General features: G+C 39.9%; 1 protein-coding gene across 1 annotated transcript in view; it reads left to right on the top strand.

Moving 5' to 3' along the window:
* Positions 1-24,962, top strand: part of NCKAP5 (NCK associated protein 5) — a gene marked incomplete at its 3' end in the record, with an annotated part of 675,845 nt that overhangs the window by 123,858 nt on the left and 527,025 nt on the right. The window contains exon 2 of the mRNA XM_037029247.1: positions 20,568-20,697. Coding sequence (XP_036885142.1) covers positions 20,629-20,697 — 69 coding nt within the window. The remainder of the gene's footprint in view (positions 1-20,567; positions 20,698-24,962) is intronic.

Below are 24,962 nucleotides of genomic sequence, written 5' to 3'. Positions count from 1 at the left end.
CTCTTTTCCTTCCTTTCCTTAAAGCAGCCCTTTTAGTATTTCTTGTAGAGCTGGTTTGGTGGAGGCATATTCTTTTAGACTTCTTTTGTCTTGGAAGCTCTTTATTTGGCCTTCTATCTTGATTGAGAGCCTTGCTGGGTAAAGTAGCCTTGGTTGTAGGCCTCTGGTTCTCATTACTTGAAATATTTCTTGCCATTCTCTTCTTGCTTGGAGTGTTTCCATTGAGAAGTCAGTAGCTAACCTTATTGGGGCTCCCTTGTATGTTACTTCCTTTTTCTCCCTTGCTGCCTTTAGGATTCTCTCTTTGTCTTGAAATTTTGCCATTTTAATGATGATGTGTCTTGAAGTGGGCCTCTTTGGGTTCCTCTTGAATGGGACTCTCTGTGATTCCTGGATTCGTGTAACTTTTTCTCTCATCAAATTAGGAAAATTTTCCATCATTACTCTTTCAAATAGGTTTTCTATCCCTTGTTCTTCTTCTTCTCCTTCTGGTATTCCTATTATTCGGATATTATTACGTTTCATATTATCTTGCATTTCTCTTAGTCCATCTTCATTCTTTTTGAGCCTCTTTTCCCTTTCTTGCTCTTTCTGGGAGATTCTTTCTACTGTGTCCTCCAACTCACTGATCCGATCTTCTGCCTCATCGATCCTGCTTTTCATTCCTTCTACTGTGTTCTTCAGTTCCGAAATTGTATTCTTCATTTCCTCTTGTCCTTTGGTGATAGTTTCTATTTCCTTTTTCATGTTGATATAGTTTGCGGAGAGCTCATGGTAGCTCCCCTCTAGTTTCTGGTAGCTCATTGTGAGCTCTTTGAATTTCCTGATAACTAGTGCTTTGAATTCAATATCTGATAGCTGACTTGCCTCTCTTTCATCTAACATTATTTCTGAGACTTCCACCTTTTCTTTCATTTGGACATTGTTTCTTTGTCTTCCCATTGCTTATGAGACTCTTCTTGTTAGCTTCAGCTTCTTAAATTGATCTGTTCTGACTCCCTAGGTTTATGGTGTGAACTTCTGTGGTAGAATTCCTGTGAAATTCAGTGGTGCAGTTTCCTGCAGGTATCTTGATGTTCTCCGCTTCTACTTACTCCTTTCTTTGTGTGTTTGTGATCAGCTGGAGGGGGAGGCAAAATGGTTTATGACAGCAGGAGAGTACTTTATGATATTTACAGTCACAGCCAGTAGAGAAGAGATAGAGATCTTTAGGCTCTATATAGTGTTAACTGTAATCTTCAACCCAATTTGCCACTTTTAAGAAAGGATAGACCAAAGATAAGTCTCTTGTTGGGGAGGGAAGGCTTGTGAGTTGTATCTAGAAAGCAGTGAGTTTGCAGGTGGTCAGATTTTGAGGTAAGGTGAGAGTAAATAATAGTAAATAGATGTAGCGTGTGAGCAAGTCGAGTTAATCACTACAGTAATAGAATTCAGGAAACTGTAAAGTGGGCTAAGACCCGAGAGATGTGTTGTGAAGTATTTACAGTGGTATAGAAAGCAACAAACAAACAAACACACAAAAAAAGGGCAAGAGAAGTGAGGAAAAAGCAATAAGTTTGGGGTGAAAGGAAGAAGGACTAAAACAGGAAAAAGAAAGGAGAGGAACAGTACTGAAAGATACAGCAACAATAAAATTAAAAAAATACGATTACTGAAAAAAGTTTTTAAAAAAGTTAAACAAAAACAAAAACAAAAAACCTCCTTCCTTGTTGGTTTCAAACTGTCCAATCCGGTTTTTCTGGTTTTGGCAGGACCCCTCTGTGGGCTTGATTGTAGGCCCAGGCACACACCCACCCACCAGCCAGGCTACTAGACTGTGGTGCCGGCGCCCGCACACCCAACAGGCTGCCTGGGTCCCATGGGATCTGGTACTGGTCCTTCCCAGTCCTGTGGCTGGTTGAGAAGCAAGACAAGCTGCCTTCACAGGAGAACACCTCAGTCCACTCTCCAGTAAAAACTTCTCCAGAAAGCGTGCCTCTCAGCCCAGCCCAATCCCCAACCTGACTGGTTAGGACAATGCTCCTCTCAAATTTCCTGGGCTGGCAGGCTGGTGGGCTGGCGACCACAGAGATTGCAACTGAACATGGCCCCCTGTCCTTGCCACTCTCCCTGCACACCTAGGCAGACAGGTCTCTGCCATCCAGCCCCGCCTAGATGGTGAGGGAGGGAGCTAGCTCTTCCAAGGACCCCGCAGCCAGCCCAGTGCTCCACTGGGTGCTGGGCTCCCTGTGAGTCCTCCATGGCACGGGCCACAGACGGAAGCCTCTACACCCCTAACTCAACGGCAGCGGTGGCTCTGAGGTGTTTTGGGCTGACCGAGGGCAGCCGGCCCTGCCGCTTTTGTCTTTATTCACAGGTGCCGGGGTCCCAATGAGTCCTCTGTGGCAGACGCCCCTGTCGCTGGGCGCAGGCGGAAGCCTCTGGGCCCTGATTGCTGCGGCAACGGTGGCTCCGAGGTCTTTATGCGCCGGCCAATGGCTGCCCCCAGCCTGGCCACTTCCATCCTTACTCGCGTCCCTGAGACCCCAATGACCTGTAGCTGTCTGGTTCGTCACTATCTCTGGTCTCTTTTTTTTTAAAATATATTTTATTGATTATACCATTACAGTTGTTCTATTCCCCCCCTTCATTCCCCTCCACCTGCACCCTCCCTCCCCCACCATTCTCCCCCCTTAGTTTATAACCACGTGTCTCAAGGTCTTTGGATTCTATATTTCCCCCATTATTCTCGCCCTCCCCCCTATCTATTTTTTACGTACCCTCTATGCTATTTTCTGTGCCTTCTCCCCCCTTCTCCTCCTCCCACCCCCCTATTTCTAACCCTCCATGTGTTCTTCATTTCTATGGTTCCACTCCTGATCTAGCTGTCCTCTTGGTTTGCTTTTGTTTTAGGTGTGGTTGTTAATAACTGTGTGTTTGCTGTCCTTTCACTGTTAATATTTTTCATCTTCTTTTTCTAATATAAGTCCTTTTAGCATTTCATATAATAAGGGCTTGGTGATGATGAACTCTTTTATTTTTGTAAATGCTGGGGAATTGTTGGTTGAGGAATTGATTGCACTGTTCCTCAGTAAATCTGCCAGGATTTTCTCCCAGGGGTACGAGAACGGGAGTTGCTCCACCGTACTCCGCTGCCATTTTCCTCTCTCTTTTCCAATATGGTTAGTTAACACCTCCATCAACTTACACAATTACCATTTTGTGTTTGTGTGATTGGAACATTTAATATGTACCTTCTAATAACTTTCAAGTATATGATGTTTTTAACCCCAATCATCATACTGTATGTTAGATCCCCAGAATTTATTCATCTTATAACTGGAAGTTTCTACCCTTTGATCAACATATTCCCATTTCCCCCAATCCCCAAGCCCTTGGCTACCACCATTCTACTCTCTGTATGAATTCAAGTTTTTTTAAGATTTCACACATTACAAACCAGAGCTCAGAGAGTATTTGTCTTTCTCTGCTTGACTTATTTCACTTAGCAAAATTCCCTAGAGGTCCATTCCCTCAAGGTCCAAATGGCAAAATTTCCTTCTTTTATATGGCTGAATAATATTGTATATCACCAGACAGTGGACACTTAGGTTGTTTCCATGCCTAGGCTGTTGTGAATCGTGCTCCAGTAAGCATGGGAGTGCAGAAATCTCTCTGAGACAGTGACTTTATTTTGTCTGAGTATGTACCCAGGAGTGGGATTGCTGGGTCACATGGTAGGAAAGCCAGGGCAAAACAGGGGTTTTAATATTGCTGACATAGATGTAAACTGCAAAAGTATAACAATTTGGGGAGAGCAGTTTGATATTGCCTGATAAATGGAACGTGTATAACCTATGGCCCAGTGAGATCTCTGTCTGAGAAGCTTTTCTTTTGCCTTTGTTCAGAAAGATGCATGAGCAAGAATGTTCATAGCAGCATTGTTTGCAATGTGAGTGGCAAAACATCATCAGAAACAACCTAAATGTCTATTTTTGGAGAATTGGGTAGGTGAACTATCATAAATCTATTGAATAGGAGTCCTAAAATATTTAAAATCAATGAGAACTTATGTCAACATAAAAGGATAAAACTTGATTCCTAATGTCAAATGAGAAAAAAATGCCATAACAGAATACAGAGAGTATGACACATATGTGAGCTAAAAATGCACATTAAACAATACTGTCTATTGCTTTTCATCCATACATATGCACATAGTTAAAGTATAATTCATGCATAGCCAGGATGCTTCTACACTACATTACAGAACAGTGGCTAATGGGGTCATAACTGTATTTATAATGGTTATATCTTGGGAGGAAAAAAGGAAGGGGAGAGGGAGGAGAGATTAAAACAAGTATGACAAAAGGTTAACTTTGTTACATTTGGGTAGTGGGTACATGAGTGTTTGTTACTTTATGTACTTTTGGGATATTAAATTTGTAGATTGAAAAATTCAAAATAACACATTTTAAAGCACTTATAGAGGTCTAGGAATATGTAGACATTTCCTGGCAATTGGTAACTAAAAAGAAACAAAATAACCTTATACTTACTGATGAAGATACGCAAGTAATTCCACCAGAATAAGGAACAAAAGTTTCTACTATTGACTTGCTCTCTTAGCCTATGTGTTATGACTAGAGAAAGAAATAAAAATTGTAAATATTGGAAAGGAAAAGTGAAAGTATTGCTATTTCTAAAAATCCAATAGAATAAAATAAGCATGTTTAAAACTAGCAAGAGTGCTAGTTTTAAAATGGCTAAACAAAAGGAAAATGGCTAAACAAAAGTCTGAAGTTTATTAATCAGTAGTTTTTTTCTGAATTATATATAACCAATTATAAAATGTAATTTGAAAAATGTATGTAATCTCAAAAGCATCCAAAACATAAACATCTAGGATTTCAAGAAGATGTGCCCAAGTGCTAGCTAGTGCACGTCGTGACACTTTACTGCTGAAGGATGTGAACAGTGGCTGAAATTAAGGAAAGGGTGTTCTATTTACATTATCTGTTGTTGCATAACACACTGTCCTAATGCTTAGTTCCTTAAAACCACAGTGACTTATTTTTTCTCTTGAGTTTGTGGGTCGCCAATTTGCGTGGTTCTTCCTTTGGTCTCAGTTGAGATCACTCGTACAGCTGTGGTCATTTGAGGGTTTGACTAGAGCTGAAGGTTTCAAGGTGGCCTCACTCAGCTATCTGACAGTTTGTGTAGCTGTCAAACTAGGGCACCTTAGTCCTCCTCCTTCAGTGAGCTACTATGGGCTTCTTCATAGCATGCTAGTCTCAGGGCTCCAAGAGAGAAGATAGAAGTCTCAAGAGCTCATCAGACCTCAGTATAATATTGCCACATTCCACTGGTTAAAAGTGTCATAAGCCATTACAGATCCAAGGAGTGGAGAAAGGGACAGTGCCCCTAGACTGGAAGAGCATCAAAGATAAATTTCTAAAGGGAGAGAGGGCATCCTGGGATGGAACAATTACAATTCACATCACTGAACAGGAAGATTCAAGAATATAACGATGTAAATTCCCTTCTAAATATCTATAAAGTTAAATCTAACCTGATAAAAATCTATATGGCATACTTTGTGGAACTTAATGAGTTGATCTAAAGTTCACCTGGAAGACAAAAATAATCACAAATAGCCGAGAGAAATTCCAAACAGAAAATCAACAAGGGGAACTTGACCTGTAAGCTATTGAAATTTACTAAAGCTTCATAATTAAAGCAGTGTGGTATTGGTGCAAAGGTAGGCAAATGGGTCAGTTTCTTTTTTATTTATAAGAAAGAGTCAAGGAAAAGAACCATAAATATGTTGAACTTTGTTATTATTAGGGGGTATTTCAAATCAGTGGAGAAAAATTTAAATCACAGAGTTAATGAATATCATTTTAAAAATCAAGTTAAATCTGTGCTTTGCAGAATGCACAAATGTATGTTCAGATGGTACCATAAAATATTAAGAAACATAATGGAAGAAGTATAAAGGAAAAAGTATAAAAGTATAAAAGCATAAAGGAAGAAGTGTAAAGGATAAAGGAAAAGGTTGATGGAATTACTATAAATAAATTAAAACATTCTATAAAATGATGAACAAAATAAAGAACCAAGAGGTTGTCTGGTAGAAAATACTTGAAACAACGTATAACAAATAATTAATATTTAAAATGTATTAACAGTTTCTAAGAAAACTAAAAATGGAACACCTTTTAACCTGGCAATTCCACTGCTGGAATAATACCCTAAGAATCCTGAAACACCAATTCAAAAGAACCTATGCACCCCAATGGTCATAGAAGCACAATTTACAATAGCCAAGTGCTGGAAGCAGCCTAAGTGCCCATCAGTAAATGAGTGGATCAAAAAACTGTGGTACATTTAAACAGTGGAATACTATGCAGCAGAGAGAAAGAAGGAGCTTCTACCCTTCACATCAGCATGATGGATCTGCAGAACATTATGCTAAGTGAAATAAGCCAGGTAGTGAATGACAAATACCATATGATCTCACCTATAAGTAGAACCTAATCAACAAAACAAACAGGCAAGCCAAATATAACCAGAGATGTTGAAATGAAGAACAAACTGATAGTAACCAGAGGGGAGGTGCGGGGAAGATAATGGGAGGAAAGGGGGGAACGTTCAAGACAAGGAACATGTATAAAGGACACATGGATAGGCTGGGAGATGGGGATGGCTGGGGTGGGTAGGAGTAGTGGGTGGAAAATGGAGGCAACTGTACTTGAAGAACAACTTGAAAAGGAGAAAGACTATGATATTTAAAAATAAAAGTTTTTAGGTTTAAAAAATAAAATATAAATGGAACTGGAAAATGGAGAAGTGATTTAAGCAGACAGAAAAATAATTGAAATGAGCAACATATATACAAAGATGCCCAACCTCATTAACCATGTAATGTAAATTAAAGCAATGAGATCTTCTGTTTTTCTTCTACCAATCAATTTGGAAAAGTTTTGATATTGATTCTATCCAGCAATTACTATGGAAAATAGGTAGTCTTATAGGCTGCTAGTATACATTCTTAAAATATTTTTGAAGATATTAGACAATTTCTTCAAAATTAAAAACATTTACATTGTAATTCTACCTTTAGAAACCTATACTTTATGGAGAAACTTACATGGACAGAAAAGATGCCTCAGATCAGAAAACAGCAGTGCCCATCTACAAATGAGCTTAATTTTTATCTGTAATCTGTTCTACAGAATCATATGAAGCTGTACAGAAAATGAGTTAAGCTCATCTGTACTGAGTATTGGTATGTAGTCACAGAACAATAGATGTTGATCCCATTTATATAGAAGGGAAAAAATAAGTATTTACATATTTACATATTTCTGCAGGTGAACAAATTGAAAAACGATTCAAGTGATTACTTCTGGGGAAAGGAGTAAAAAGGGGGAGAGTAAAAGTGTGCAGTTTTGATACTATAATCTATATAAATTTTTACTGCTTATATATTTGACAAAGAGAATACATTCATGTATCTTAATGTATTTTTTTAAAGAATCAGAATAAAAAACATTATTATCTCATAGATTTTCAACAAGTTCAAGAAAGCTTCTTAGACCATGACAAGGAAGGTGAAGACTGTGGAAATTTCACACAAGAGAAAATGTTAAGGTAACTTGGAATATTTTGCTAGAGAAAGAGAAAACTTACTTTGCTCCAGGGAACAGAGCTATGGCCAGTGGGTGAGAATTCAAGACAAATTCCAACTTCCTAATGATTCAAGACTCTCAAACGTGAAATGGGCTGCTGTATAAGGCAGTGTGAGCTACTTTCACTGGTAGAATCAAGCAGAGACAGGGCTGCCCCTTGTTGGGTTTATTTTAGAGGCAGTGACTATTGGTGAGTAGGGGGAGAGAAGTTCTACAAGAAACCATTTACACTTTCAGGATCTGGGCTCCCGCATGTCCTGAGTAGAGGCTAACGTAAGAACTGTTGTTGCACATGATCTGAACTGGAGTCCATGAATTATCTTAGATTATGTCAAGAATGAAGTCATCCTGACTTCCAGCTAGATGAGCATAGCTTTATGAGAAATTTCTTAGAATTTCACTCTTACATGTAGACTGAGAAGTTCTCTATTGTATGTTTCAAATCCTTTCCTATCACAGTACAATCCGCAGATCAGAAGCACCGACTTATACAGAACTTCATATTTTATTGCAGACCTGCTAAATCAGAATCTGCATTTTAATGAGATCCACAAATGACTCCTATTCATTTTTTTTGTTTAGCATAATATTTTCAAGGTCCATCCATGTTGTTGCAAATGGCAGTATTTCATCTTTTCTTATAGCTGAGTAGCATTTCATTATGTATAGCCACCTCATCTTTATCCCATCATTAATCAAAGGACACTTTGGTTGTTTCCATGCATTGGCCACTGTGATAATGCTGCAGTGCACATAGGGTTATATATATCTTTGCAAATAAATATTTTTAGGGTTTTTTTTTTTTGCATAGTTACCCAGAAGAGGGATTGCTAAGTCATATGGTAACTCTTTTAAATGATAGCTTTTGTGAGTAGAATAATTTTGGTTGTAGGTCCTTGCTTTTCTTAACCTTGAGTATATTGTGCCAATCCTTTCTGGTCTGAAAACTTTCTGTAGAGAAATCAGCTGACAGTCTTTGGCAGCTCTGTTATAGGTAACTAACTGCCTTTTTCTTGCAGCTTTTAAGATTTTCTTTTTGTCTTTAGCCATTTTAATTATGACATGTCTTGATGTGGGCCTCTTTAGGTTCATCTTGTTTGGGACTCACTCTATTTCCTGGACTTGTATATGTATTTCCTTTATCAGTTAGGGAAATTTTTCATCTTTATTTTTTCAAATAGATTTTCAATTTCTTGCTCTCTCTTTTCTCCTTCCAACTTCCCCATGATATGAATGTTGGCATGTTTAAAATTGTCCCAGAAGCTTCTTACACTATCCTCATTTTTTTGAATTCCTGGTTTTTTTTTGTTTGTTTTTTTTTTGCTATTTTGATTGGGTGTTTTCTGTTTCTTTATATTCCAAATTGCTGATTTGATTCTAGGCTTCATGTACCCTACTGTTGATTTCCTGTAAATTATTCTTCATTTAAGTTACTGTATCCTTCATTTTTGATGGATTCTTTTTTATGGTTTCATGTCCTTTTTTATGATGTTGAGGTTCTAACTTCCTTGAGCATCCTTATAACCATAGTTTCAACTTCTGTATCTGGTACTTTGCTTGCCTTCATTTCATTTATTCTTTTTCTGGAGATTCCTCCTGTTATTTTATTTGAGACTTGTTTCTTTGTCTCCTCATTCAGGCTGCTTCCCTGTGTTTGTTTCTATGTAATAGGTAGAGTTGTTACATGTCCCAGCCTTGTGTAGTAAGTGTCCTTTACGGCCCAGTGGTGCAGCCTCCCTATTCACCTAAGCTGGCACTCAAGTTGCTACCCATTTGGGCTGTGTGCACTGTCCTGTTGTGGTTGAACTTTGATTGCTGTTGGCACATCATAGGGGGGAGGGGTTGACCCCCAGGCCAACTGGTTATGAAGACTGGCTGCCACTACAGCGGAGGAACTGCTGTGCAGGGCCCAACCCCACAGAACAGGACTCACTTTGGTGAGGCTTTGGTGCCCACCAAGGTTGCCCCCTGAATGTGTCACTCATGAATGTGGTAGGGTTGTAATCCAGCGTGTTCGAAGCTGTCTACCAGGTGTACTGGTTCTGGGGCCTCCTGGAAGGTGCAAGGTCAGCCACTGCTTGTGCCATGTACAGTGCCACCCAGCATGAGCTACAAAGCCATCTGCAGATGCCTGCTATTTGTGCTGGGCTTGGAGGTGCCCAGGAAAGGACAAGCTGTCAACCAAGGCTGACTCCTGCTAGTGCTGGGGCTGGGACTGCTTAGCAAGAAGTATGAGGTATGCAGCAGCCAGATGCTGCTTGTTTGAGAGATTTTAGAAAAGTCTGAAACATGAGCTGAAGAGGCTGCTTGTATGGGAAGCCACTGGAAACAGCTTGGGTGGGCCTACAAGCTGGGTGGGGTAGGGTTTCAGGGAATCACCAGGGCAGGGTGAACAGTGCTAGCAAGGTTGATAGAGACTCAGATATTGGGTCCACCTGCTGGCTCTGTGGGCATAGGTCTCAGCAAAGGAACAATGGCCTCTGCTAGCAGTTTTGAGGCCAAACAATTCAGTTCTTCCCCTTAGGGCTCTGGCACCTTTAAAGCTCCTGCCCCAGTGCTGGAGCTGAGAGCAAATGAGTCCAAGTCTGTGCCCAAATCCATTAAGAGGAACACCTTGGACTTGAGAAGGCTTCTGTCCCTCTCATCCACCATCTTTGCTGGTTTTCACATCTAGAAGTTATGGGGACTGCTCTTCCCAGCATTGGAACCCTGGGCTGGGGGTTCTGATGTGGGGCTGGGACCTGTCACCATCCCTCAGGAGGGACCTCTGGAGCTGAGATATCCCTTCTAATTTTTAACCACCGCACATGGGTGTGGGATCAGCCTGCTTCACATCTCTGCCCTTCCTACCAGTTTTGATTTGGCTTCTTCTTTAGAACCTTGGTTATAGGATTTCAGTTTGGCTATATTTCAGGCTGTTCTGAATGATGGTTTTGTAGTTTAGTTGTAATTTTGATGTGGTTATGGGAAGTATCAAGTACTGTATTTACCAACACCAGCATCTTGACTGGAACTCCTATTTTACTTTTTAAAAAGATTTGAACTTACCTCTCTGCCCACAAGAGAATAGCACTCTCAATTTAATTAAACACCAGATAGAAATAACCTCTTAGAGACTTTTCTTGTATGTTTCATTTTGACAGCTGCTGTTACATAGGACATGTTTAATGGCATATTCTACTTTTATGGTTTATTAAGGAGTATATTTACTGTTTCTATCACATTTTAATGATGTTTTAAAGCTTAATCCCTTAATCTTTATTTACTAGGCTTTTAGTATTTTGTTAAACATCAAAATTATTTGGAGCAGAGGGTTATGGAAGTAAGTGACTAAAAAGATGAGTGAATAACCTCTTAAAGTAAAAATAGCTTCCGAGTTACTGGAAATATTCTAATTATCAACTAAAGCCTTAGCAAAAATATATTGGCTTTGGATTTATTTTTACTATATTCATTTTCTGAATCCTTTTGGTGTTTTTACTGTGTGCAAAGGCATTTAATGGAAATAATGAATTCAGCCATATATGGGGACATTGCAGGTAAACCTTTTGCTGGATCTTTACAAAACATTGCTTTTCATAAACTGTTTTCTTAACAAGTCATGTTGCTTCTCAGTGTGATTTGTAGAGTTTAGAGCATACGCTACCCAACTGGCCCCAGATGGAAAATGCACTCTTGAAATTGGATGGTTTTTTAAGCATAGCCCTCTACAGCTTTTTCAAAGGGAAAAAAACAGATTGAACAGAATTCATTTAGTAGCATGGCCTATAATTCCCTCTGCATCTCACGTATTTAGATGTTTTTGCTTTTGGCAGTAGAATTTTTCTAATTTAATTAAGTCATTAGTGTAAGCAGATGACACAGTGCGAAAATTCTTTTCCCTAGTCACTTATCTAACTGTTCTTTCAAACCACTGGGGTTATGTGCACAACTTATTTATTTTTAAAAGTTATTTATTTATCTGTTTCACTTCTATACTGACTTCCCTTAAGAGTTTATGGGCAACATGTAGACATTTCATGTAATGGACTAGAAATCTTTCTAAAGTGATAAATGGAGAAGGGAGCTAAACAGCAGGGAAAATCTTTACAAAGAGAAACTGGGAGAGAAAGAACAGATGGTTGGAGAAGAGCAGCCACAGCTGAAATGCTTATCCTGGTCCAAACCCCTGCTCTCCTTCCTGCCTCTTAGTTTTTGGTTCATACACTATAAAAATGTAGCAATAGTTTGTGCCTGGAAATCAGCTGAAAATACTTCATATGACAATAAAGGCAAGTTTACCAGGGTTATCCAAATAGAAAGTGAATCTCCTTTATGCTAAAATCATTCATTCATTCATTGACCTCTTTTTTTTTTACTTTTTACCATGAATATATAAATCATTACTTTCATTTACATTTTAAACTTTCTTGAAATATGAGGATATGTATTTCACATCTTTCTCTCATTCTTTGTTCCTCCTTTTTCTTTCTCTCCTCCTTTTTTTCTCCTCTTCCCTCCCCTCTCCCCTACCCCCTCCCTTCTTCTACTCTTCTTTAGAGCCTAACACTGGGTGTGGAACAGAATAATTATTGAATAAATACTACTGAATTCTGGTGGAAAAGAATTCTGTTGTGTGCCACCTAACAGTCATTGAGCATCTACTCCATTATTTTAAAACAGGCATCATTTTAATCCTCAGAGCAATTTTGTTAAGGTGATTGCTGTCGTTATTCTCTTAATTTTATCCACAATGGAGCTTAAACCAAGAGGGTGAATTGCTTAAGGCCACTAAAATTGCTCAAATGTCATAGTGCTTTTCAGTTAAATCATTTGACTTAGGATGTCTAGGATGCTGCTACCCAAAATGATGGTGATGTGGGGTAGTCAGGCTTGATGGAGCTCAAGCATTAGCAAGGGGGTATCTTTGTGCCCATGCTGAGAGAGAGAGATGCAGCCCCCAGTTTCTGTAGCAGATAATAAGTAAGCATAGGGTAACAGCAAGGGCGTGCACTGAGCTGCGCACTTCCAAAAGGTGAGTTTTGTAGTATGTGAATGATACCTCAATTTTAAAAAGATTTAAAAGATAAGGGTTTGAAATTACTGAATTTTGGACATTTTAGAGGTTCCAGGAGTTTTCCCTGTCCTCCATTGCTAAGGAACAGCGTTCAAACTGATACCAAATTTTTAACTGTTTCAGTTTACCAAAGCTACATGTTGAACAGTAGCCAAGATTCCCACACCCAGACTTTGCTGTATTCCCTGATTCTCTGTATTGGAGGGGCCCTTTGTCTGGAAGGGGCCCTGGGGCAGTAGTTTTAAGGGGTCTGACCAGCGTTTAAATCATGAACTCTGAGTTACTCAATAGCATCTTGGGTGAGAGGTTTAATAAACATGAACCCATGAAACCATTTTTTAAAACCAGCTTTCATCATCAGGCAAAAATTTCCTTTACTTCAGAGTGTTTCCAGCCATGAATTTGTCTGGCAAGGGTGGGCACTGCCTTTGGGGAGTGTGCAAGCATTCAGTCTTCTCAGTCAGCGTCAGGGTGTGGTCAGGGTTTAAATAGACACACTATGGTTGAAAAATCACATAATTTGGTATTTTTTTATACTCCTGTCCAGAATGGAGATGGCAGTTTTCTGTCAACTCAGAATGCATGCACATACACACAGGCATGCAGTCACACACACACACTCATGCACACGCACATATACACGTGCATGTGCACATCTACACACACACCTTTACCTATTTACCTCATGAATGTGTGTATCAATTGCAAGTTATCGAGCTGTTGTATCTTCCAAAAGGAAACGGTTGTGTGTATGTGTTAAAGTATAAGGCAAGCCTTCTGCTGTCCCTTATGTAGGCTGAATAGATAGGGATGAAGAGATTGTAATACAAGGCTGACAGGAGTCTCAAATGTTCTGTTTGGTAGCTATAAGCAAATCTTATAAATTCATAATTTCCATTTTTACCCTCCTGCTATTGGCACGTTGAAATGAGAGGAAGGTGCTGACAGTGAAGAACAGTGTGGAGGAAAGAGGGAGCAGAATTTGGAAGCTTTTGGGTCACGATTTTCTGCCCTTCTTGTCTTTGGTATGAGACATTCTTTCCTTCATTCTCTAAGTTATGGCCGCATTCTGAGTTTTTAAGGTATCTGTACATTAATTCAGAATCTAGATTTGGTAGTTCTCTTATTCAACATTAGTTTCTGCACAAAGCTAAAGACAAGTAGGACTATTAGTGAGCCTGAGAGAATGGGGTGGGGGGAGGCACTGATCCAAATAGTTTGTATCTAACATTTGTCTTCTTTGGACTCTGAGTGTGCAAATTAAGAACTGTTAATAGTGGCTAAAAAGGGTAGTTGCTGCTGCCAACAGCTGCATTTTCCTTGGCCCCTGAGAAAGGGAAGGAGATGAAGAAAGGGGGCATACTTTCCCCTGGAACTGGTGCTCAGTAGGCTGCATGTTGGAGTCCTTCTGGGATCTTAATGTAATAAGGACTTGGTCCCACTCCTAGTGATCCTGATTTCTTTGGGCGGTCTAGAGGTGGTCTCAACGACTCTTTGGGTGACTCTAATATGCAGCAGAGTTTGAGCAGATCTAAGCAGATCAACCACTGATCTAAGCAGTGGTTGCCAACCCTGGCTGCTGTCACCATGCTCTGGTGCCTGGGGCCCATGTCCCTAGAGATTACTCTGTCTGCAGTGGGGCCTGCTAGTTGGTGTATTATACAAGCTTCCTCAGGTATTCTGAGGAACAGCCAGTGTGGGTATCTGCTGAGCTGTCTTGTCAGGGACAGGAAACTCACTGCCCTTTTGATTTGTCTTTGGCATGCTCAATTCTGAAGCTGCTCTGTAGGGTTTATAGGCGCCAGCGTGGTGGGTGCCGCAGAGGACTTGTCAGTGAGGCTGACAGAGTCTCTGCACTCTGAATGCTACTGAGGCTGCACACAGTCATATTTTACACTGTTTGTTGCTTAATGAAGCTGACTGAAAAATGTGTTGATTCTAGATGTGGAAGGCTTTTTCATACATGATCTCATTGGAACCTCACAATAACCTGCTGGGAAATGATTAGGAAATGTTGACTCACAGAAGTTAGGGGACGTGCTCAAATTTAAATTTATGTGGCAAAGAGGGCCGGGAGCCAAATCTTCCATGGTGTTTTGGCTCCACCATGTATCTCCATTTGCTCTGGTACTGCTGTTCAAATTTCAAAGCCGGGATGGCAAGTGGGGGAAGTAAAGAGGCAGAAATTGAGATGGAACAAACTGTTCTCAGAGTGTGTGTGAGAGTGTGAGAATGTGTGTCTGCATGTGTGCAACTATGTGCATGTGAGGAAGTGTGCCTTTGAGATGTTATTGATAAGTGTTATTTGGCTATTGGAAATGATACAGTTTAATAACAAAGTCTAGCAAAAATGTTGCTGACATCTCTGGGAGTATTGAAGAGTCTGCCTGATGCCAAAAGGCCATTACTGTCTGTGAGGAAAATTAAAGAGAATTTATTAAGACCAGCTCAGATTTCCACAGATACCAAGAAATATTATTTTCATCAGCCACAGGGAAGTATATGTGAGGAGAAGAGGAGATCAGTATCAATGACCATCAGTCAAAAATAGATGCTTAATATCCTGTCTTCCTTCAACTCTCTGACCATTTTCTTCCCATGCAAAGATGTGGAGGCTTTCAACCCATCAGTCAGGGGTAGATGTGTGTCCTTTATATATAGAATTGTGCGAAGCTACAGAAAAGACATGAACACAAAGGGTTATAGTACTTTGTAAGTGCAGGCAGGGCCTAAGCAATAATTTTTAGGTTGATAATAGTTTTTAAATAATGGTAAAATGTTTTCTTTGAGGCTTGGATATGCTTGTATGTTTGACTAAAAATTAATTTCAGTGTAATAAATGTGCATAGCATTTCTTTGCTTTAGAAATATTTATTGCTGTCCTGTTCTTTACATGTTCACAAAGACAGCTGCAAACAACAAGTGCTCATCCAGTGTGTGCCAGGTTGGTATGCATAAGGCATTATGCTATCTAGGAGATCATGGGATGTAAAATATTGTTCCGACTCTACAGGAACTTAGTCTTGGAGAACGTTTAAGTCCATGCTATTATTTCAGAAGGCTCACAAGAAGGAAGCCAGGAGGTAAGTGAGGTACCTCCTCACAGTGTGTGCGAGGTAAGCTGGCTGCATGTCCAAAGGTATCTCCATATGTGGTGTGCATCAATCTTGTCAAGTCTGAAAATGAGAAACTACCCTAGATAGTCAAGCAGAGAGGGATTTAGTGCATGAAAAATTTTGTGATGCTTTTAGAGGGTTGAGGGAGCAAAAGGCATAGGTGGTGGTACTCAAAGCCCAGGAAGCTGTGGCTTCCTGTTCTTATGCTGAGCTGCTGCAGGTATCAGGGAAGCTGGTCACCTGCAGCTGGAAGCAGAATGGTCTCTGCCTTCCTGTTGCCTTCTGATCCCTCACTGCCTTGACCTGACCAGCTGACTAAGAAACCTTAATATGTAGTTTGCACCTCCTGACCTGCAATACAGAGAAGAGTATGGTGGAGGTTGGTGCAGTGAAATCCAACAGTGAAATAACCAGTGGAAAGGGATGGGCTCACTCCCAAAGCCACCCAGAGTTTTCCCTCACTAGCTTAGACACAGAAATTTGATTATTAGTACGATGGGCTGTGATCAGGCTTTGAAATCTGACCAAAATTAACTGTCTGGACTGAAATGGATCCCTTGAAAATTCATGTGTTGAAGCACGAGCCCACAATGTGACCAGATTTGGCAATCAGGACTTTTAGGATGTAATGAAGGTTAAATAAAGTTTAAGAGTGGGGTCCTCATTCAGCAGGACTGGTGTCCTTATAAGAAAAGGAAGATACACTAGAATTATGTGTGCAAAGGAAAAGGCCATGTGAGGGCACAGAGAGAAGGCAGCCAAATGCAAACAAAGGAGAGATGCCTCATCATACACCAACCCTGCAGGCTCCTTGATCTTCAACATCTGGCCTCCAGAACTGTGAGAAAATAAATGTCTATGGTTTAAGCCACCTAGCCTGTGCTATTCTGTTATGGCAGTACAAGCTGACTAATAAACTAAGCAAATATCTAACTAATGAGTATAAAGAGTCAGATGGCAAATTGCAAATTTGTACTAAAAATGTAAAATTCCCAAAGATTTTCTACTTATATTTGCTGGTCAGCACATTCTTCTATAAGTAAACCTACCTAGGAATCAAATAAAATTAGAAGATTGCTTAATGGCAGTGCTCTTTGAACATGAGAGTTTGCTGGATGATACAAATGGCCAGTGTAATACCAAAGTGTCATTGGGATGTGACATACTCATTTCCACTCTAGACCAGCAGTCCTTGCTCAGTATGTGTGAGTGAGTGTGGATATGCCTTTTCCCTGACAGGTGGAATGTATCAGCCTGCCTGACTTCTCCTTTGTGGATCCCTCCCCTTATTGATACCTCCTGGTGCCACTTTTTGTCAGGGAGGGAGGTGTTGCTTTGATCCTTTTGTGTGACTTTACTTTGATCTTTTCCATGATTGTCTTATGGTTGAATACACAAATTCTCAAGTACTTGGGATGGGAGGTAGTACACACTTAGGCTGAAGTTTGGCCAGGATGCACTGCTACATTTATATCGCCTGTTGTCATGGACTATGTCCTGATTGGTCAGGTCTTGTGCTGTGTCAGTCGATAAATGTTTTGAATGGCAATCTCTGTCTCTATAATTGGCTCCATAAAGTATAAAAAGAAATTGACCGGGTTAAGCTGTACAGTCAGCCTTCCATATAGCAAAGTAGGCTATTTGAGAACTGTCAAAAGGATCCCTGTTTCTCAAAGTGACAGCCTCATTAGCCTATTACGGAGTATAAAATCCAGTCACCAGAGTTGCTTGTTGATGAGTTTCATCATATTTACCAGAAGGGATAACTAACATAACAAATGTTTAAACCTTACCTACTATGTGTTAGGCATTGCTCTTTAAATGGACCATCTCATTTATCACCATATCAATCTTACTGTGAAGGTCTTACTACTGTCATTTTACAGCTGAATCAACTGAAGCTTGAATAGGTCAAATAATTTGTTTAATGTTTTCAGTTAGTGAGGAGTAAAGTAGAAAATCAAATCCTAAGATTAAACATCGCATTTAGAACAAACGAGTTCTCTTGGCCTATGAGACCCTGTGTGCATAGTTGTTGCTTATACCCTGAAACTTTTTCCACATGCTCTCTTTCAAGCTTGCTCTGTTCCTGAGGAACTGGTCCCCTATTCTGGGACACACACAACTTTTCCAGAAGAAACACTGGTCCCTCTGCCTGGTGTGCTCTTTACCCATATTTTATCCACATGGCTGGCTTCTACCATTACCATTCTATTTAAGATATTCTCCCCTTTCACATACTCGACATCGTTATACCACCTACTGGGGATTATTCCCTTCAGAGCAGGTACCTATCACGTCTTGGTGTTATTTGCTTGCTTATTTATTTTTAACCCTCCCAATAGAATCTCAGTTTCATGAAGACTCTCTTATAAATGGCCATGTTATTAACTTCTAAGTACTGAATCTTCTGTAAAAATCACTGAGTAAATACATGCTAAATATCCAAAGATCATCTGTTTTGACTTACCAACCCTGAGGCTCTTTGGAATAAGACTTAGAAGGTATGTTTTTGATGGAGGAGGAAATCTCAGTGGCCGAGTAGTCCCTCTGGTTGGACTTAATATTATGGAGAGTATTCCTAGCTACCAGTACATCCAGTCACTGAGGTGAGGAGGGGCTGTAAAATGGGTGGGAATACCTGAAAGTGGGAAAGATGAGCCCCCAGGCAAATTTCAGTTGACTAGTAGTTTTTTTTTAAAGGCATGCTTTCTAAAAAATATTTTATTTATTTATTTTTAGAGAGAGGGGAAGGGAAGGAGAAAGAGTGGGAGAGAAACGTTAATGTGTGGTTGCCTCTCATGTGTCCCCTATTGAGGACGTGGCCTGCAACCCAGGCATGTGCCCTGACTGGGAATCGAACCCATGATCCTTTGCTTGACAGGCCCATGCTCAATCCGCTGAGCTACACCAGCCAGGGCAAGTAAACCTTTGCCTATAGTAATAGTACAGAGCTAATTTAATTCTGGAAAATGCTTCTGAGAGTTTATTTTTAATGATTACTAAAAAGCAAGTATTAAGAACTTAACTATATTTAAAGAACGATTCTAGGTGATGATGGTGATTAATAAGTGAAGTCCCCAAGGACTTGTATGAAACTTGGGAGAGAAAGATGCCAAATGGAGTGACTAGGAAGGTATTGTGAAGGAGATGGGACCTGAGCCAGGCACTGGATCAAGGGGAGGAATAGACCAGATGGAGGTGAGAGGTATGATCGAGAGTGTGGTCTCAGGAATGTGCCTAGGGTGTTTGGGTTTATAAAAGACTAGTTGGCAGGAAGTAGACCTTGAGCATGATGTTGGAAAATGTGGATTTTGTCTTGAATTCAGAACAGACTCCTAGGAGTTTCTGAGTGGATTAGTAATGAATTAAAATTAATGTTTCTGAAAAATGAGAGGTGGACTGATTCAGATGGAGGTGGGGAGCCTGTGGCTGGAAAAGGGGTCCATCAGTCTCTAGCAATTGACTATGATTTGGGCAGACTCTGTCTGGGCCACAGCTGTCTTAACTGTCTTCCTGGTGGAGGAAATCAAGAGAAGGAGGCCACATACTGTGTGTGGTCTGTAAAGTGGAGTCTGTTGCATCCTCTTCAGAGATGGAGCAATTGATGGAATTGTGAAAAATATTTCTTTTCAGTTTTATTAAAAACTGGTTGGTATAGAAGTCCAGCTCTTCTGTATCAGCAGTACATTGGCTATGTGTTTTGTGTGGAGCATGAGCATTTCTGTATCTCAGAGTGCCTCTGAATCATCAAAGACATTGAATTACGTCAACTAGTGTTTAAGGTTAACTGGTCTGTAATGTGATCTCTGTATAATTATAACGTACATACTTGTATGTTATAATTCACTGCCTTTAAACCATTTTTACATACATCATTTGATTGCTCTTGATTGAAGTTGGGAAACACAAATTTTAGAGAGGCTCAATGACTTTTTCATGGTCACTGAGCTAATGACGAGGAAAGCCTGGACTCCAGTCTGTTTCTTTTACTTTGAGCCTTTGACATCTTGGTGAAAAGTAGGAGCTAGTGCTTAATACATATGATACATCCTTACTAACCAAAATACTTAATAATTTTAGAATAAGTAATCTTAGTGGAGTACAGGGATTAACTGTATCTCATATGGTAGAATGCAGTGGATGTCCAAATAATCATTGACAATAATGATGTCTATTTTCCACCATTCTTTCTGAATTAACCTGTCTCAAAGGAAATGTATCCAGTAATGTTCCTCAAATGTGTTTGAATTAAATATTTTTAAATTAAATATTGACAATGTTGTTTGTTTCAGTTTTCCCTCATTGGGTTTTGGGCTCAACGATTCTTGGTTACGGAGCATGGGTTCGTCAGTTTGCTCTCATGGAATTTGCAGACAGCATCTGTGTGCACAATAACAGAATGATTCTGGTGGGTAGAGCAAGTGTGGAGCAAGTGTGGCATGAAATGGACTGTTTGCTTTTTTCTGCAGTCTGCTGATTCAACCTACAAACCAATTTCCCAATACTATGAGCAAAACCTATAAAAACACAGAGGCCTCTATAAAGATGACTCTGACATTTGCAACCTGGACAGGTTTTTGGAATTGAGAGACCAGTTCTATACTTATTATTTAGGCCTGGGTATTTTTGGCTTCAGCACTTGTCCCTGGTTATAAAGTTAAAAACAAGGATCTAAACACTGTTCACTTGGATAGTGAAAAACATGTTCACTTTTCGCAGTGACCCTGAAAACAGAAGGGGAATTCTTATAAATCACAAAGGAAAATAAATACCTTCACCCATGGAGGGAAAGAGACAGCTTGAGAAAAGGGACTTTGGAAAAAGGCTGTCTCTAGACAGCAGTCTTGTGGTAAGTACTAAATATTCATTTACCACTCTATATGTTTTGGCTTAAAATGCATTATTCTTTGACTGTTATTTCCTGAACCCTGTGCTTTTCAAACCTCTATTCCAGTTACCCCATTAGCAATGTCCCCTGGGATTTTGTTTCATTTATTTTTTACAGAGTCAAAAGCCAGTAAATTATTGGAATGTTTGTATAGTGTCTTAATAGGCAAATGTCATAATCTGTCAACATTAAATGTAATTACATTAATTCCAGCTGAAGTAGACTTTAACCTATACAAAAACACTACTGTACAGCTGATGCCAGATGCCAAGCCTATATATAGTTGTTCCATCACCCATCTATCTTAACTTTCGGGATAAGTTGAACAAGAACTCAACACAGCTTCAATTATTGAAGAGCAAAGAAACTATGAGATCTTCCTAGGTACGTAAATTAGTTTAATTGTCCATAAGCTTTCCTCTAAATGTTTTAATGCTGATGACCATCATTCTTGACCACTTGGTTGGGTTTACTTTTGTGTATGAGAATCTAGTTAGTCCAGACTAAATAGTCCAGGAAATAGACTAAACCATTGATTTTTTAAAAAAATTATTTAATTATCATTCAAATACAGTTTTCTGTCTTATACTCCCATCCCAGCCCACCACTCCCAGTGCTCCATTGATTTTTGAAGGTTGGTCACTCTTTCACAGTCACTGAGCTAAGAGGTGCAGGTCGCCTCTTTGATTCTATAGTGCCTATGAACAGAGCAACAAATCAAATCAAGCAAATCACATTTTCCCTTTTGCTCATGTCCTGAAATAGAAATTAGCTTAGTTCCTTTGTTTGCATGTTGTGTACCCCAAGCACCTGGACCGGACTCTGGATCAGAGTAGGTGCCCAGTCATATTTTTGTTGAGTTGATTTACCAGTTGTACTTTCCCGATTCTGCTGCTGTAGGTCCTACTCCGCCAATGTACAGATTAGATATTTACCCCATAACTGCTGACGTTTCATATCAAAAACTGTTCACAGGTGAGAGAAAAGGATTGCACTAAACTTTTTGGTTTAGTTCTTTTTTTTTGTTAGAGGCAAGTTCTGTGTCTCTGTGGGTTGCGCACTGAGCAGCATTTCTTCAGAGACTAAGAACTTTAATAGTACTTTAAGTTCTCTTCTCATCTTTTGTGTCTTTCTATTTCCAGGTAGAATGTGGTGAAAATTTGTGTGTTTCTGTGTGTATGTGTTTATATTTATTTCTTTTGTCACTTCTGGGGAATTAGGATAAAAAGATAATTTCTCAGCCTCTCCTTTGGCAAAGAAAGCCCTTCTTACATATCAACCTGCCATTGGGGTCTGTCTTATGCCCAGGCAGAGGACAGAGGTGCCCATATAGCATAATATGAGCAACACAGGAAAGGTTCTCTTTATCCCCAAATTCCAGTCCCTAAAGCCCCAATTCTGCCTTCCATCCCAGAGAATATGCAAAGACCCTATCAAAGTAAGCATGCTAAGCTATTGTCTTTCAATAATTCATAGTAGCACTCATTAATAAAAGATCCTGGATCACTCCCAAATGTTATCCAGATGAGTAGAGTTTTGTTGAGGAAATTGGTAAACAAAAAGACACAGAATACAAAGTGCTAGAATGCAGGGTTGGGTTGGGGCAAGTAGGGAAGGGAGAAGTGGATTAGTATGATGGCATTGGGTACCGGAAAATCAGAGAGGAAGAAGAAACAGTCTACCTGACGTCTTTGCCCACATTGATATTTTGTTTAATAATACATTTGTGAGCATAAATCAAAGACTGTCGTATTACCGGTGCTAGCTGGGAGCCCCAGACCAAGCTTGAGTTCCCATTGGCATATGGCGCTGCCCTGAGTCGTGCGGCGGCTGTAATATGTGTCTTGATTACAGCATAAAAGAACACTGTGCAACTGAGAGCTTGTTGCTTGGCACCACCTATGAAACATAATCCTGTTAAATCTCCCTAAATGATGCTTAGGAGACTTTATACACTAGAGAAATATCTGTCTTGTTTCCTAGAGGCAGTTAAGTGTTACATCTGCATGTGCATATTGGGAAAATCCTGAAAAATATATGCTCACCTATGACTATGTGGCCTAGTATATGGGGGTGGTTAAATGCTATTCAATGGTCTACTATGAGGCTGGGAGATTATGATTTTTTCCTCTATTTCAATATTATGTTTTTTCCTCATATAAGATACTGTTGCTGAGACAATGACACCAAGAGTACTCTTTTTGAGTTGGTTCTTTGACCATGAGATCCATTGAAAGACCCTTGAATGAAGTTTGTTGTGACTGTCAGGAAGAAATGAAGGAGGAGGTGAGATCAAAGCTGACTGATCTGTAAAGGACCTGGACCTAAGACTTGGCCCTCCTTTTGGCTCCGTGCTGAAATCATACAAAAAACTAAGCAAGGAGGACACAAGGGTGGTCTAGAAAAGGGTTTCTGGGAAATACAAGAAAAAAAATAAGAGATGCCCGGCATCATATAACTCACTCTTCATTCCCAAGGCATGCTTATTTTATTTTACTTTGTTCTAGTTTATATTATTTTTTAAATCACAGACTACTAAATTGGGAATGATTTATTCTGTCTCCTCACTTTGCAGAAGTTAATACTCTGCGAAGCTGGATGCTTTTGCTGAGGTTGTATAACCAGGATACAGTCGAGAGTAGAACTGAGGCTTCCTACCTGTCACTTCAGTTCTTTGTCTCTCACTTTATGTATAAATACCCCTGGAAGAGAGGATGTCCTTTTGGAAAACAGACTAGAGGAAAGAGAAACATTAAAAACTTGTCTTGAAATTCCAGTGCCATAACCATTATGACCCATGTTTCTGAGAGTGAGAATTTTTAGAGGTAGTTTCCACTTTCATATTTTACAGGAAATAATTTCTCATAATGGACTGCGAGAATAAGGTACTATTAACTTCATTACATTCTTTATTTTACTTCTGATTGGGGGATGTGAGTTTCTAGTTCTTAACTCACAATTTTGCTTTCAGGACGTGACATGGGAGGGTTTGAGTGAGTGAGTATGTTTGTATGTGTATGCACTGGTAACGCTGAAGTATTCTTTGATGTTGATTTTTTTTCTTGATAAGTCATCCTTTTTAAGTAGAAAGTGACAGGTAAGTGAAACCAAAATGAAAAATACGTTTCGACGTGGGGGGTAGAGGCCCCGAGAGAAAGACGAATGCCTACCAGTGTGTCTCTGCCATTAGGAGTGTGCCCCGAATTGCTGCATCTTGATGGCAAGTACAGTCTTCTCTCTGATAACAATAAAAATCACCCCAGAAATCGAGGTCTTTTCTTGACCTATAGCTCTTCAGCTCACCCCAGGATGCTTTTTGATCCGTAAAAGTCAGCATTACACACTATGCTTTTTCATTTGCAAGAATCATTCCCAGGCTTCATGTACAGCCATTTGACATGTGTAGCTGTTTAACTGATGAGAAGATTGGGGAGTGAGTTATCTTTTTTACCAGCTCATGTTTCAATTGAAAACATTCTCTTTTAATCTGAGGGAAAACTACATTTGGCTTTTAAGCACACATGTGAGGAGCAGTTTCTCTTATGAATGATGTATTCCTTTGTGGTGTTCCCATCCCTTTGTCCCCACCAAAAGAAAGACAAATGTTGGCCATGCTAGACCCTCAGCTATGATAGCTGTGCAGTTTTGATAGACTTTTAGGAGCAGGAAAGGCCTCACAAAGGTCCTTCAATTCATCCTTCATCCTCTTGATGATTTACCTCCAAATCATTAGAGTAATTAGGCCTTCCATAGTCATGCATGAATTAAGCCAATCAACAAGCCCTTTTGAAAATCTGCTTTATATTTAAGATGTTTTAGTGGGTGTGGGATGTGTTATATAGTTGCCATTTGCTCCTCTAGAACCATACGGTGCATCCCTGGAGGATGTAGCACATTGATCTTGTCAAAAGGATCTCTGGTTTTCTGGCCTCTGGTTGGGTTTGGCTAAAGAGAGGACCTAGCAGGATATCAGAATTTGGAAGGTGAAAGAAGTCAAGGTTGTTGTTTCCCTGCTCTCTTCTTGCCTGGTCATGGACTACAGTAACTGGACTCCTGCCCATGGTCACAGCTTTTGCTGGGCAGCCTCTCACACAACCCTCACTATAGTCATAACCACAGCTCTCATTGTGTTCTGGAACTTTTATGTCCCCATGCCTCTTCCAGGCCTCTTGGTACCAATGGCTATTCAGTGTTGCCAGTCTGTCTCATGTATGTTTGCTTTAGAT

Source organism: Sturnira hondurensis, unplaced genomic scaffold, assembly GCF_014824575.4.
Source record: "Sturnira hondurensis isolate 20B ecotype Veracruz unplaced genomic scaffold, ASM1482457v3 Scaffold0000256, whole genome shotgun sequence".
Classification (NCBI taxonomy): domain Eukaryota; kingdom Metazoa; phylum Chordata; class Mammalia; order Chiroptera; family Phyllostomidae; genus Sturnira; species Sturnira hondurensis.
The sequence above is the reverse complement of the archived record's forward strand: the minus strand, read 5'-3'. Positions and strand labels throughout refer to the sequence as shown.